A 16,123-nucleotide genomic window follows, 5' to 3' on the forward strand; every position below is an offset into this window, starting at 1 on the left:
TGTAAATACTTGGCTTACTGTCTCCCGTTTCCTCGCTTGACATGTTATCCTTAGCCTTGCACAAGCTGATTTCTCAGTTCCCACCTCTTTGCAGAAACTGCCCTTGTTTTGGTGAAGAGTGACCCAATTGCCAACCCTGCTTAGTCTCTTCCTTTAACCTTTGATAGTCTTATTCCTTGAGGTCTAGGACACAGCTCTTCTCTATGTTGTATTAATTTGTAATGGCTGGTTAATTGCCAGGGCATTTTAATTAAAATATAGCATTGAATCATTAACAGAAATTATAGCAAGTTGTCTAAATTATTTTTCTGTAGTTACCACACTGACGTGAATATAATTCTCCAGGTAGACGGTGAATCTCCTAACAGAAGTTCTTTGTTAAAAAAGCAAAATTGAGACCTGGCTAAAGCTGGGAAATAACAGGTTGGGATTATAACAATAAACATTCACTCTGCTACTCTTTCAAGGATTAAGCCCTTATTTATTTCCTACACCAACACTAAATTCAAAATATCATTATTAAATAACAGAGGACAGGAAAACTGTTCCCCATTTGCAGTTAATACAGATATGCTATAACCCAACCAGGATTTGTGTTCCTAGTCTCTTCCACTGCTCCCCACCCCAAGGCAGGCAGGCCTTTTTTGGTTTCTTTTGGGTAATTGTTTCTAGAACATTTGTACTAATGAATGATACGATTTTTTTTTTCTCTGCCTAACTCTGAAATGTTCTACTTACGCCTCTTCTGCAGGCTTCCTGGGTGATCCTGCCCATCTTCAGAACATTATCTGAGCTTCCTCCATAAATACTTCTTCACCCCAGACTTGTCTTCTGGGCATTAGCCCTGGAGACCCAGCCACTTAAAGCGTTTCTTTACGTGCTCCTTTCTCTCATATGCCCATCGTGTCTTGGTGCCTCTGCTCGCTGTCTGTCCCAGGAACACCCAAGCCAAAACCTAAGTCACACCTTTATTCTCTCTACCCCCGCCCCACCCCGGCTCCCAGCGGCCACTGCTTTGACTCCGGTGTGCCTCCTCCTACAGCCCTCCTTGGTTAGTCAGCTGCAGTATTTTAACTGCTCTCCCTTCCTCCAGTCTCACTGTGTCCCAGGCTATTCCTTGTACTTGCCACCAGTGAGCTTTGAAATCCATTATGAGCATCTCTATCCTTTTGTACCAAAATTTCTCTAACCCTTGAGCTAACTGAAGTGCCTGGGATGCTGTCGAGGGAAATAAGTCATGGCGATGCCTTGCTGAACTTGCCATTTACCTAGTGTCTTCCTTTCCTTTCCTGACATTTTAATCCTATTTAACTTAGGAAATGGTTATATTAGTTGTGAACATGATCAAATGCCATTGTTTGGCAAAATTCATCCAAGGCAACTTTTAAAAACAAAACTGCTGTGTTAATAAGTGTTGTTAGCTGTGGAGTGACCGTTGCACACCATGCCCTCTGTCTTCCCTGGCCATCCTCCTCCTCAGACTCGACTCCTTGGGGAGGATGTTGATGATTCATCATTGTTAATAACCTGTAATTTTTAAACAGGTAACGTTCCAAGCCTGCAGCATATCTGAGGCCAGATACCTGTACGATCAGTTGGCCACTATCTGTCCAATTGTCGTAAGTAGGAACGACATCTTACTTAAAAGACTTCTTTGTAGAGAGAGTGCTTGTGCAACATTTGCTGACTCTGTGCCATTTAAGTCCAGTTAAGACTTTATTCAGAAATGAACTAACATAGAGTTTGCATTTAGAGCTAATGGACTTACTCCAAGCTGTAGAAGTTTACTATTGCTAGTAAGACATCTGTGTGTTAAAGTGTCAAGTTTGAGTGTAGCCGTTTCCCCTCTCCCGTCCTTCACATTCAGCGTGACAGAGGGGATGATTAAATGAATCCCATCCAAGGATTTGAGTCCCTTTTGGTATCTTTCACTATGAAAAAGCAAGCACAGAGGAGTAGAGCTCCATAGGGCTCGCCTAAACTGATTCTTCTAGACCAGAGATAACTGCATGGTGCTTTTCTCAGCGTGTAAGTGACACTTTGAACCTGCAGGTGCTGACTCTTGTTTGTTTTTAGATGGCTTTGAGCGCTGCATCTCCTTTTTACCGAGGCTATGTGTCTGACATTGATTGTCGCTGGGGAGTGATTTCTGCATCTGTAGATGATAGAACTCGGGAGGAGAGAGGACTGGAGGTGGGAGTGATTTTCCTTAATAGCCTTTTTTTAAAAATCAAGCAGGTAAAATGGGGTTATTGTAATTACTTATAATGTTGAAGTCTCCCTTAAATTTTTATCTTGAGTGGTTTAGTCACAGGTGGGAAGAAATTCACAGGTTATAAATTTGTCTTTGATGTCATAGTGTTTGTTTTGGGGTGAATATATAGGAAACATGATTTGGTTGGGGTAAGGAGTTTTCATCACTTTTTGAAATCTGTATTTGTTTCCTCCTCTTCTAAAACTTAGTGATGCTTTTTTTTCCCCTGTATTTTGGAACTAAGTGCTGATGGGCTATTGTTACCAAAAGGCTTTTTGATACTACGAGTGCTTTGTATATGAGCTTTCTGCTGTGGAATCTGTGGTCAAAGATTATTTTGCCCCTTATATATAAAGGGTTAGATTTGCCTACTAAGGGTAGGTTAGTGCCTCTTGTTTGCATGTTGAACTGTGACTGTGTACCTCTCCAACCTGGAGTGTGCATCAAAACCACCTATGAAGATCTTTAAAAACAGACACCCAGGCCCATTTTAGATCTAATAAACAAGTATCTCCAGAACTGGGACCTGGACATGGTTTTTAAATGAGCCTCTGATGTTCTCAACCAGGGCTGCACTGGTCTGCTCTGGTCTTCATGTGAGTGCTCATAAATTGTTGAACGTGTTGCCTGAGTAGAATAAAACTTTAAGGGAGAAATGATTTTAATAGCTCTGTTTTACGTTAATAGGTTTGCTTTCAACCTTGGCATATATTTTCCTAGCTTAATAAGAATGAAGGCGATCTGCTTTAAAAAAAAAAAGTATACTTAAGTCATATCAGAGAGCAGCTACTTAAGTTACTTCCAGATTTTTAAAAAACAATTTTCCCTGATAACGTCTCAGGATTAACTTTTTTTCAGGTTGGATATTTATATATAATTATTACATATAAAACATAAAAGCATTTATTTCCAGAGCATTTTATATGACATTCATTCGTATATTTTTTCAATTTTAGCCACTGAAGAACAATAACTATAGGATCAGTAAGTCCCGATACGATTCGATAGACAGTTACTTATCTGAGTGCGGTGAGAAGTACAATGACATCGACTTGACGATAGATAAAGAAATCTACGAACAACTGTTGCAGGAAGGTGAGCAGCCACTCCTTTTCTCTAGATTTGATTGCACACTTTTAGTTATTCAAAGCTCTTTAGAACTTGTTGCTGACTTCTGGTCTGGTTTCTATTTTTAGTGTGAAGTCTCTTAACTTTTCTTATGAGGCTGCTTGTTCCTAAAGTTTCAAGTTCCAAATACTTGTGAGATCTTCTTGACTTTTAGCAAAGGAACTTACTTTGGAGGTCTGTATCTAGGTCCATACCAGTGCCCCACCAGGCATTGTGTAAGTAGCAAAGAAAATTCTGGCACTTTCTCAGGGTCTGTAGGATAAAACCCTGGGCAACATGCAGATACTGAACAAACCAGCCACTTCCTAAGCTTTTAGATGCCCTGTCTTCAAACTTGCTGAGCTGTCCTGTCTTCTTACTGGACTTAGACACAATGGAGCCTGTGGCTTTGATGGGAGTCTGGTGTAACCTCTCTTGACAGGCATTGATCGTCTCCTGGCCCAGCATGTTGCTCATCTCTTCATTAGAGACCCACTGACTCTGTTCGAAGAGAAAATACACTTGGATGATGCCAATGAATCTGACCATTTTGAGGTATCACCTCTGTTTTAAATGCATTGCACTTCACTAACCAAGATGGAGGCCATTTTCTGTACCTGTGAGCAGTTATAGGAGAAATCTCTTGACGCCTTTCACTGTCTAGTGCAATAAAGAATTAAGAAATTTTAGATTGGTTTAAAGTACGCTTATTTTATGATTCTGACAAGTTATATCTGATTTTGCATTTTTTCTGTATTTTCTCTTGATTGCAGAAAGGTGAAAAATTCAAACTTGCTGCGTAAAAAAAATGGCATCAATTATTTCTGTGCTGCCAACATATCACCCAACTTTTGTTAAACACTTTGTTTTCCTAGTAGGTCACACACCAAGGAAATACTACATTGTACCTTTTTGTATTTGTAAATTAAAGAGTATTTGGTATCAGCAATGAATAATTTTCCCTTATTAAATATCAAGCCATCTTAATATTATCCTGGACATGTGGAAAGTTGGTTTTATTTTCTGCTTTTTTTATTATAGAATATTCAGTCCACAAATTGGCAGACGATGAGATTTAAACCCCCTCCTCCAAACTCAGATATTGGATGGAGAGTAGAATTCCGACCCATGGAGGTAAGATGCACATCAGCAGGAAGTGATTCGATCATGCCCGTCCTCTGCCCATTACCCTTCTAATGCTCTTCTCAGAGGCTCTTCAAATACAAATCAAATATGTGCATGATAAAAGCAGGTCCAAAACCTAAAGATTGACTTCTGAGAATAGATTGTGGACAGAGGGCTTCCAAGCCCCACGTGGTGAAGTAGGAGCTGGCTTGGGCATGACATGATCTGAGGAGGGGCCTGTCGGGGAAGAGCATGTTTGTGTAGTTGGTCCATAACTTCTCTGGGCTCCTGCTTGTCTAGGTTCAGTTAACAGACTTTGAGAACTCTGCATATGTGGTGTTTGTGGTGCTGCTTACCAGAGTGATCCTTTCATACAAACTGGATTTTCTCATTCCACTATCAAAGGTAAGAATGTGTTTCGGTATAGTGATGGGTTTGGGTATCTACAGATTATTATCTGTTGCTTATTTATGTATAATATTTATTTTAGATCTGACCTGATTGAGAATTTTCACCATTTAGAATAAAATGGCTTCTCCTCTACCCTATTCTTTTTCCTTTTAAACCAAAGCTTATGCTGTAGATTTTGGTACTGCATTAGTAGAGATTCCTGGAAAACAAAAAGTGCTAACAGTAGCTCCTTAGCCTGTTTGAAAGAGATTTAGGGTTGCTTTTGTTTTTTGTTGTTGTTTTTTAAAGATTTTATTTATTTATTTGACAGAGACAGTGAGAGAGGGAACACAAGCCGGGGCAGTGGGAGAGGGAGAAGCAGGCTTCCCACTGAGCAGGGAGCCCGCTGCGGGGCTCGATCCCAGGACCCTGGGGTCATGACCTGAGCCGAAGGCAGACGCTTAACGACTGAGCCACCCAGGTGCCCCTTAGGGTTGCTTTTGAATACTTTATTTCTAGAAGCTTTCAATTTAGGATGATGGTTGGAGAGAATCCACAAGTTGATTTCATCCTCCCCCAAATGCCGTTTTGGTTATGATAGTAAAATAGGAGAGGGGCAAGTGTAACTGCTGGGATGCAGGGAAAGGTCACCTCAGTGGAACCAAACTGGAGATGGTTCTGGAGAAGGTAGATTGGACTATCAGAAAAACAACTACTAGTTCATCAGCTCCAGCCCAATAAAAACTCAAAAAGGAGCTCTCTGGAAGCTGTTTCCCAGCAGAGCCTTGGAACAATTCCAGACTGTGAGGCAGCAGCTAACTAACTGGAGACCTTTGCTTCCAGGGCCAGTGGGTCCCTGGGCGCAGCAAGTGGCTGGGAAAGGTTGCTGGGCTGAGTGAGGGGTCTGCTGAGGATTTAGTGCCAAAGAAAGGAGAGGTAGAGCAGCCCTGTCAGAGCAAGCACGGAAGGAAAAAAGAAATGCCTAGCTCAGCCTCTGTCCCACCTCACTCCCTACTATCTCCATGAGGGGGATCTCCAGCCTGTACCTGTCCCACCCGCACACCCTGAGGGAAGTTTGGCCTCAGCCTGTCTCTGCCTGCTCTTAACACCCAGGCCAAAAGTAACCCATAGGATTCTATGGGCCATTTGCCCATACAGGTATACCTGCTAAGGGAGATCAGCCCCTGTAAGGAAGAGTCCCTGGAAGTTCCCCATCTATGCCTTTGTTAACAAATATGAATAGATGTCTGAAAGTCAGTGGAAAATGGATAACTTTTAATGCCTTAAGGGAAGGGCCCAGCTGGGCTTACAGAATGTATTCCCCTCAGTGAAATATAGTTAATTCAAGCAACTGGAAAGAATTCTTAAAGAAACTCTAATTAGTGCCCTTGAAAAAATTCTAGAGAAAATAACCAAGCACTATGGAGGAGAGAGCATTTGGAGAAGAGTTCTTAGAAAAAGCTACGCTTTTAAAACTCAGTGTATTCACCAGTTAAAGCCAACGATGTTAAAGATCCAAGTTGATAATCTAGGAACCAAATTGAGATTTATCTCAGGATGACAAGAAAATGGAAATCATGGAAAAACTGAAACATGGCGAATTCCTCTGGAAAGTTCAATGTTTACAATCATTTAGAAGAGAATGATCTATATAAAAAAAATGAGATCCAGTAATCCGAGAAATAGAATTTTCCCTGAGTGAGAGTCCATTGAGGATGGGACAGAAATATTTAAAGAACCCAAATCTAGGAATTTCTGAATCCTAAAGAGAAAAATCAGTCATCTGAATGGGAGAGAAAATTCAGATCAGATAGCGCCAAGAGGAAAAAAAAATGAGTTGATATCCCTCCTCATCTCCAACATTAAATGCTGAGATGGAGAAAAGTCTACAGAATCCTGAGGGCTAAGGAAAACAGAATTGTCTTCCCAAACTGGAAATTCCAGGTGATTCCATCAACACTTAATAGATTATTAGTGCTAATAGTATGCCAAAACTCTTACCTACCAAGGGGACAGTGGAAGAATTTTTACTTCTAACCTGCTAGTTAAAAGGAGTGGGAAAAGAACAAAGAGAACCTTCTCAGTGCCACAAAAGTTAGGGGTGGGGCAAGGGAGTGGTATGATATAGCCCAGAGAACATAAAATGGTGAAAATAAGATGAAAACAAATGTGAATAGACTAAACTATCTTGTTAAAAAGCTAAAACAGATGATATAAAAGAGCAACATAATGGTGTAAGGTGTTTGCATCCCTAAAACAAGACAAAGAACTGGATAATGACCTTTTAAAGAGAGCAGAAATGACAAATTGATAACAGACAAAAGTGTGAGAATAAAGTATTAAATAGAGAAAGCCGTTTTCTGTATTCTTCCAAGATAGTATTGGAGCCATGATTTCTGTTTTGTACGTTAAAGTGTAGCCGGCCTTTCTCAGAAGCACAAAAGAATTAAAGGCACTGTAGTGTGGTGGCTCTGATGTGGCTGCATTGTTAGCATTAAATTCGTAAATCACCTGTACTCCTTACCGGCTTTTTGACCTGAACAAGGTACTTAGCATCCCAATGCCTCTGTTTGCATGTGTAGAATTGGGGATAAGTGGGCTTTTATAAGAACATGTGGGATTCATGGAGGTAAATCACTTAGAGTGCCTTGCCTGTTACTCAGTGCCTGACAGGCCATGTAACCAAAGAAAGAGAAAGGCTCTTGGGGAATTAAATGGCACAGTTAATAAGCTGGCTTTGTATAGTCGTCCTCACAAATCTCCTACCACAGCACATGTTTTGCCAAGTGCCCTAAGGAAGATTTTCTTCACCTTTCAAAAGTAAACACCATACAGGATGCATTCCCACCAAAATCAAAAAGATGTTCAAGAGAAATTTAACTGTTGGAAATCTAAAATTGCTTTCCTTGTAGGTATTAAATGAACTCAAAACTAGGTTGCTGGCAAAGCTAGTCTCTAAAGGGAAAATCATAGCTTTAAATACTTAAGAGATTTAAAGTAAACCTTAGCAGTCAAACTGATAATCTAAAGTGCAGTAGTAAAGTATACTTCTAAAGAGGAATTCATAAAAGCAAAAATTAAAATGATCTTTAGGAACTTTTGTCAAGAGTAAGAAAAAAATATCAAATGAAAACTTGTTCAAAGCCATGATGGAATTTTCATACTGTTATTTGGATATGTTCATAGAAGTGTCTAGATTATTTAGGAGGTTGTGTCTCTTAAAAAAAAAAAAAAAACATAACAGTAGAAATTGAGTATGGGAGACAGGCTCAGTAATCAAATACTTGGCACCATCCATCCTAGTTCAACATGACCCTTTAGCTTATGTATGTTAAGATTCTCCTAAATTTCGTTATGAGAAATAAGAGACTAAAAAGTGTTACAAGCTCTACTTCAAAAGTCACTGGAAAAATAGAGAATTCACAATCAAGAGTTTTTTGTACATGGAGACAAATGAAAATAAAAACACAATGGTCCAAATTTGGGAGACAGGGTATTCTACCACAAGAAACAAGAAAAATTCCAAAGAGCCTTATGCCTAAAGGGACTAGAGAAAGGAGAACAAAGCCCAAAATTAGTAGGAGGAAGGAAATACAGCTCAGAACAGAAATAAATGAAATAGACACTAAAACAATAGAAAAGATCAATGGAACCAAGAGCTGGTTCTTTGAAAAGATAAATGAAATTGAAACACCTTTAGATTCCTCAAGTAAAAGAGAACACAGTAAAATCAGAGATGAAAGAAAAGTAACAGCTGACACCACAGAAATACAAAGGATTATAAGAGACTACTACAGAAAATTATATGCCAACAGATTGGACAAACAAGAAGAAATGGATAAATTCCTAGAAATAGTATATTCCAAAACTGAATCCAGAAGAAACAGAAAATCTGAACAGACCAAATACTATATAGTAATGAAGATGAACTGATAATCCCAAAACTCAAAAGTCCAGGACCAGATGGATTTACAGGTGAATTCTACCAAACATTTAAAGAAGAGTTAATACCTATTTCCCTCAAACTGTTGCAAAAAAATAGAAGAGGAAGAAGAGCTTCCAAATACATTCTGTGAGGCCAGCATTACCCTATTACCAAAACCAGATGAAGATGTATGGGTGAGTATCTTTGATGAAGAGAGATGCAAAATCCTCAATAAGATATTAGAAAACCATATTCAACAACACATTAAAAGGATCATTCACCATGATCAAGTGAGATTTATTCTGGGGATGCAAGGATTGGTCAGTAGTTGCAAATCTTTTAATGTGGTACACCACATTAATGGAGTGGAGGATAAAAATCATCATTTCAGTGGATGCAAAAAAAAAAATTGGCAAAATTCAACATCCATTCATGAATACTCCCAACAAAGTGGGTTTAGAGGGAACATAATAAAGGCCATATATGAAAAACCCATGGCTAACATACTCAATGGTGAAAAACTGAGAGCTTTTCCTCTAAGATCAGGAACAAGACAAGGATATCTATTCCTACCACTTTTATTTAGCATAGTACTGGAAGTCATCCTAGTCCCAGCAATCTGACAAGAAAAAGAAATAAAAGGCATCCACATTGGTAAGGAGTAAGTTAAACTCATTTGCAGATGACATGATACTACATAGGAAACTCTAAAGACTACACCAAAAAAAACTCTGAGGTAATAAATGAATTGGTAAAGCTGTAGGCCCTAAAATTCACAGAAATCTGTTGCATTTCTACACACAATAACAAAGCAGAAAGTAAAATTTATATACAATTAAGCAAAAAAGAAAATACCTAGAAATAAACTTAACCAAGGAGTGAAAAACCTGTACTCTGAAAACTATAAAACAATGATGAAAGAAACTGAAGATGACACTAACAGATGGAAAGACATACCATGCTTATGGACTGGAAGACTATTGTAAAAATGTCCCTGCTAAAACAATCTGCAGATTCAGTGCAATTCCTATCAAAATACCAATAGTATTTTTCATAGAATAATCCTAAAATTTGTTTGGAACAACAACAAAAAAAACCCTCCCCCAAATAGCCAAAGCAATCTTGAGAAAGAACAAAGCTGGGGGTATCACAATCTCAGATTTCAAGATATACTACAAAGCTGTTACAGTTGAAACAGTAAGGTACTGGCCCAAAGGTAGACATGTAGGTCAGTGGAACAGAATAGAGAGCCCCAAAATAAACCCACTCTTATGTGGTCAGTCTATGACAGAGGAGGCAAGAATATACAATGGGAAAAAGACCGTCTCTTCAATAAGTAGTACTGGGAAGACTGGACAGCAACATGCAAAAGAATGAAACTGAACCACTTTCTTAAACCAGATACAAAAATAAACTCAAAATGGATTGGAGACCTAAAACCATAAAACTCATAGAAGAAAACATAAGCAGTAATCTTTGACACATACCTTAGCAATATTTTTCTAGATACATCTCTGGCAAGGGAAATGAGTAAAAATCTGTAACCACATCAAACTAAAAAGGTTTTGCACAGGAAAGGAAACAGTCAGCAAAACAAAAAGGCAACATGCTGAATAGAAGATATCTGCAAATGTTATATCTGTTAATATCCAGAATATATATATATAAAAAAATTCAACACGCACACACAAAACAAAATCCAATTAAAAAATGGACAGAGGGCTTGAATAGACATTTTTCCAAAGAAGACCTGCAAATGGCCAGCAGACATATGAAAAGTTGTTCACTCACTGTCAGGGATACGCAAATCGAAACCACAATGAGATATCTTACACCTGTCAAAATGGCTAGAATCAAAAAGACAAGATATAGCAATGTTGATGAGGATGAGGAGAAAAAGAAACCCTTTGTGCACTGTTGGTGGGAATGTAAGTTAGTGAAGCTACTGTGGAAAACCATATGGAGGTTCCTCAGAAAAATAGAATTACAATATGATTTAGTAATTCCACTACTGGGTGTTACCCGAAGAAAATGAAAATATTAATTCAAAAAGATATACACCCCTATTGTGTTTATTGCAGCATTATTTACAATAGCCAAGATATGGAAGCGATCCAGGTGTCCATCAATAGATGGAGAAAAAAGATGTGGTTATATGTACAATGGAATAGTACTCAGCCATAAAAAAGAAAGATGTTGCCATTTGCGACAGCAGAAATGGACCTAAAGAGTATTATTCTAAGTCAGAGAAAGACCAATTCCTTGTGATTTCACTTCTACGTAGAATCTAAAAAAAAAAAATGAACAAAAAAAGCAGAATCAGACCCTTAAATACAGAGAACAAACCGATGGTTGCCAGAGGGGAGGGAGTGGGGGAATGAGCAAAATGGGGAAGGGCAGCAGGTGGTACAGGCTTCCAGCTATCAAGGACTAAGTCCTGGGGAGGAAAGCATAAAGACAGGGAATATAGTTAGTGGTACTTTAGTGTTGTATGGTGACAGATGGGAGCTACATTTGTTGCAAGCACAGCATAATGGATTCAGTTGTTGAATCACTATTTTGTACACCAGAAATGAAGCTTTGATATAAAATAGATACGGATAGCTGGGACCCACAATCGCAGGCTCTGATTTAACTGATCTGATGTGTGGCCTGGGCATACCACATGATCCAGCAGTCTTACTGCTGAGTATATATTTTTTTCCTTTTTCTTTTTTTTTCTTTTTTAAGTAGGCTCCATGCCCATCATAGAGCCCCATGTGGGGCTTGACCTCACGACCCTGAGATCAAGACCTGAGCTGAGATCAAGAGTCTGATGCTTAGCCGACTGAGCCACCCAGGCATTCCTGGGTATATATAGATTTTTTTTAAAGTTTTTTGAGCTCATGTATAGTTGCTGTGGCCAGAACTACCAGATGGACCCTCTGTTCTTAGAGGGCTAACCTTATTCCATATTTGACAATCTGTCGACTCTTTTCCTCTCCTCACCACAGTGAGGCAGCAAATCCCCCGTGGTAGGGAGGGCACAGCACTGAACCAGAAGTTCTCTCTGGGTTCTCTGCCTTTGGTTACCCTGGCATCTTGGGTGAGTCACTGTGCTGTGAGAAGAGAACCAACCCCTTGCCCTCCAGGGATTTCCTACTAGGCTCAGTCACAGCTTTGTTTCCAAAGGTGTTTTGGAGTACAGGAAGCCCATGTGAATATAAGTTTTTGTTGTGCTTTTTAAAGTAAACTTAGAATTCCCCCATTCTTATTAAAAAGCACATGCCCATCTGTACTTGGAGGACACAGGCCGCACATAAAAGTGAAAAGTCTGTTCCTCCAACAGAAAGCGTTGAAGGGAAAAGTAGAATTCTTATGGGGTGAGTCTTAATTGCAAAAGCGAGGAAGGCACCACAACTTCTATGTTGGATCGAGAATGTTCTGACATAGCCATGATTATTTTTCTCCCTTAGGTTGATGAAAACATGAAAGTTGCACAGAAACGCGATGCTGTCTTGCAGGGAATGTTTTATTTCAGGAAAGATATTTGCAAAGGTATTACATTCTCTTGGATTTCTAGGGTCACTTACTTTAGGCTACAGCACGCTGCTCAAGCGCCTCTGTCCTGTCCTCTGGCAGGTGGCACCACCATGGTGGACGGCTACAGCAAGGCCCAGAACAGCACGGAACAGGCAGTAGAGGAGTACACCCTGATGAGCATAGACACCATCATCAACGGGAAGGTAGGGGCCCTGCTCCACGCCCCTCACTGCCTCCACCCGTGGCCAGAGCACTAATGATGTGCCCTGCTTCTCGTAGGAAGCTGTGTTTCCTGGGCTGATCCCAATTCTGAACTCTTACCTTGAAAACATGGAAGTGGATGTGGACACCAGATGCAGTATTCTGAACTACCTAAAGCTAATTAAGAAGAGAGCATCTGGTATGGCATCCTTTGCTTTTTCTTTCTTGTTTTAAATCTTAATGTAGGCAGAACCTTTACAGTCTTACAGTCTTCAGTTTCTTAACATAGTCTTTTCAGGTATACTGTATTTTATCAGTGCATTCTTTTTCACACTTGATGTCTCTGCAATGGGATGCACCTTATAATCGTTGACTGTTTAATTAGCAGTGGTTTTTCTCGTACCAGTTCATCAAGCAGTGATGCGTCTTTAAGTCCATAGCATCTTAGACAATGAACTAGAGTATCTAGATTGCCTATTAGTCATTTATGGGCAGCTGTGTTTGTTGTACATCACCACGGGCTCTCTCTTTAGGGCTAAGTAACTCTAGGTTACAGGAGCGACAGCTAGGACGTCTGGTTCTTCAGCCTGCTTCTCATCCAGTGAGTGCCCCCAAACCCCTCTTTGTTTGTTTTGAGATCACATTGATGGTGCCTAACAAGGGCCTGGCACAAGGGAGCAGTCAGCTGTAAGAGTAATAGTAATGGCATCTGACATTTCCCTTGAGACTTTCATGAACTTTCTGGAGTCACATAAGATATACCCTGAAACGGCGTGTCTGCCAGTTCCTCCCTTCATTCATTCTACTTAACTATTCCTTATTTTCTCCACCTCTTTGATCGAAGATGGTTCTGGGAACTTCAGACCCTACAGTTCCTGAATCAGTAACAGCTCCGGCCAAATGGGAGGACACATGCTCTAATACACGTATTAGCTCCTGGTTTTGGATTTCTTTCCAGTTTGGTTGAAGAATAATTGACATACATCATAGTATAAACGTAAGGCCTACGGCAGGGATGGTTTGATTTACATATATGATGAAGCGATTACCATAGTAGGCTCAGTTAAGATCCTCTTCTTATATAGACAGAAGAAAAGAAAAAGGAAATTTCTCCTTGTGATGAGAACTCCTAGGGTCTACTGACCTACCAACTTCCACGTCACACATCAGTGTTAGCTGTAGTCCTCGTGTACGTGACATCCTTAGTGGCTTCCCGTTTCTGAAGAGCTGGCAGTGCCCCTGTGTGGGTAACATTGAACCTTGGGATGTGTGTGCTAGTTGCCTGCCTGCAACCTAAAATTCTTCCCCAGGAGGAATTCTTCCAACACCCTGGAAAACCTCTTTCCCCAGCCTCTGTCATGTGGGTACACCAGAAGGTCATACTGATTTTTCTTTAGGATTGTGTTTATGCCAGTCACCAAAGTGAACTTACTGTAAAAAAAAAAAAAAAAAAAAAGGCACTTCTCTTACCTTATGTTGTCTTAATTTTTCCACCCCAGGAGAACTAATGACAGTTGCCAGGTGGATGAGAGAGTTTATCGCAAACCATCCTGACTACAAGCAAGACAGTGTGATAACTGATGAAATGAACTATAGCCTTATTTTAAAGTGTAACCAAATTGCAAATGAATTATGTGAATGCCCAGAGTTACTTGGACCAGCATTTAGGAAAGTAAAATACAGTGGAAGTAAAACTGACTCTTCCAACTAGACCTTCTGCCGAAGGAAAAACATTACTATTTTATTGGAGAACTGACTGCAGTACTCCTCAGCCCGTGTGTGGGATGAAGACCAAATTCTAGAATGGCACTGTCGGGCCAGTCGGCCAGAGATGGGTTTAGAGGCTTTCCTTCAGTAGGTAAATCTAGAGTTTATACAGCATACATGTACATAGTAAAATATTTTTATGATTAACAATGTATTTTAATAACATTGTATCTAAAGTCCTTGTGAACCGGCTTATACATTTTTCAGTTCTTACTCTGGAATACCTACTGTCTGAGCAGTTTTGTAAATGTAATGTACTTGTCACTGTACTATACCTGCATTCCAGAGTTTAAGATGTTTACTGTAAAATTTTTTTTTTTTTTAAAGACTACCTGGGACCTGATTCACTGAAATTTATCACTTCTCTTTAAAAAAAAAGTTAGTCTTGTTAATTTTCTTTGAGTCTTCTCCTTTGTTGTGTACTTAAAATCACTATTGAATCCCTTGAAATGCTTCCAGGGTAACCTCGTGTTTCTGGCACCTTGTCTCTAATGTTTCTTTTGTAATTGGAATAGCTAACAGCTTGGTCACCCTGCCTCAAGCTTTCACCTCTAAATAAAATCCATTGAACTGAAGGCTGTTATAAAAGGTACTTCTTTGTTTAAATTTGCTGATTTAGGCATTAAGTTTAAAGAGCAGTCTGTAGAAAGAAAGACTATTACTTTGAATTCACCTGTGGTGAACTGGGGGGGTGATTTTTTTTTTAATTATTAAAAAAAAGGGCAGAATTCTCTTCCTGTACATACCAAGAGTAATGTCCGAAATAGCACCAGCCCTTCTGTTGTGGCCCCTGTTGGTTCTGATCGCTGCTATATATATACTTCAATTTTCAAATCAAAAGCAGTTGCTCAAGTCTTTGTTTTGTTACTTTTTCTCTAGTTTCCAGTAAACATATTGACATTCTCCTAAAGACCATTCTAGATTTTCCTGGGGAATATTCCACATAATACTTACCTTCTCTATGAAAACCATGAATGAATCATGATGTGCACTAAGTTTTGTGAATCAGGACCCTACATGTTCAATTGTAAATAATTTAAGTTTACATAATTGTTAGTGCTTTTTGTTGTTTTTTTTTTCCCCAGTTAGGTCCTAACTGCTTCTGAAATAACTATGTATAGCAGATTATGCAAACTTTTATAGGCATAAATATTTAAGTTGTAATGCTAATTTTAACAAACTGCGATAAAGCTGCTTCAGCTAAGCCTGTTTGTGTATAAATACTATGCTTTGTGCGATGTTTCATACATGTATTTTGAAGGATTTAAGAATGCCTGTCCTTCATTTGCAGTTTGCTTGTATAAATCAGGTTGTAAAAAGGCAGATGAACTAAAAATGTTTGTGGTATGAGGAAATAAAAGAATGGAATTAGCATTCTGACAGCTTTCGGATGTGTGAGTTCCACAGCTAAATGGAGGGTGATAGGGATTGTTGTAATTAGCCCAGATCCTCCATGACATTTTTTTTTTTTTAAGATTTTATGACAGCGCAAGCGAGTGCGCACAAGCAGGGGAGAGAGGGAGAAGCAGACTCCCTGCTGAGCAGGGAGCCTGACACGGGACTGGAACCCAGGACCCTGGGATCATGACCTGAGCCGACGGCAGACGCTTAACGACTGAGCCACCCAAGTGCCCCAATGACATTTCTTCATTGCAATCCTCAGATGTTTTTAGAAGCCTGGTCTCAAAACAGATGCCTCCACTCCTTTAGGAGCTGTCCACCCCCAGGGGGAGGGGAGAGACCTGCTGGACGGATGACAGGACCCCTGGCAGTGGATGTTTCTTTCACTCCAGACTACTGCCGTGCTGAGTCAGTGGTCACGGGTGGTGCTG

The 16,123-nt window shown here is 39.7% G+C and overlaps 1 protein-coding gene across 3 annotated transcripts in view; it reads left to right on the forward strand.

Moving 5' to 3' along the window:
* The window catches only part of GCLC (glutamate-cysteine ligase catalytic subunit), a 47,082-nt gene extending 31,424 nt beyond the window's left edge, over positions 1–15,658 (forward strand). For 2 of the 3 annotated variants that reach the window (XM_021692009.1, XM_044917395.1), the window contains 10 exons: positions 1,545–1,619; positions 2,077–2,193; positions 3,211–3,349; positions 3,804–3,916; positions 4,403–4,495; positions 4,787–4,891; positions 12,257–12,338; positions 12,423–12,526; positions 12,603–12,723; positions 14,024–15,658. In XM_021692009.1, the coding sequence (XP_021547684.1) occupies positions 1,545–1,619; positions 2,077–2,193; positions 3,211–3,349; positions 3,804–3,916; positions 4,403–4,495; positions 4,787–4,891; positions 12,257–12,338; positions 12,423–12,526; positions 12,603–12,723; positions 14,024–14,235 (1,161 nt within the window). In that variant the 3' untranslated portion in view covers positions 14,236–15,658. The remainder of the gene's footprint in view (positions 1–1,544; positions 1,620–2,076; positions 2,194–3,210; positions 3,350–3,803; positions 3,917–4,402; positions 4,496–4,786; positions 4,892–12,256; positions 12,339–12,422; positions 12,527–12,602; positions 12,724–14,023) is intronic. The other variant, XM_021692010.1, reaches the window with a different exon arrangement.
* The last annotated feature ends 465 nt before the right edge of the window (positions 15,659–16,123 follow it).

This window comes from Neomonachus schauinslandi, chromosome 8, assembly GCF_002201575.2.
Source record: "Neomonachus schauinslandi chromosome 8, ASM220157v2, whole genome shotgun sequence".
Classification (NCBI taxonomy): domain Eukaryota; kingdom Metazoa; phylum Chordata; class Mammalia; order Carnivora; family Phocidae; genus Neomonachus; species Neomonachus schauinslandi.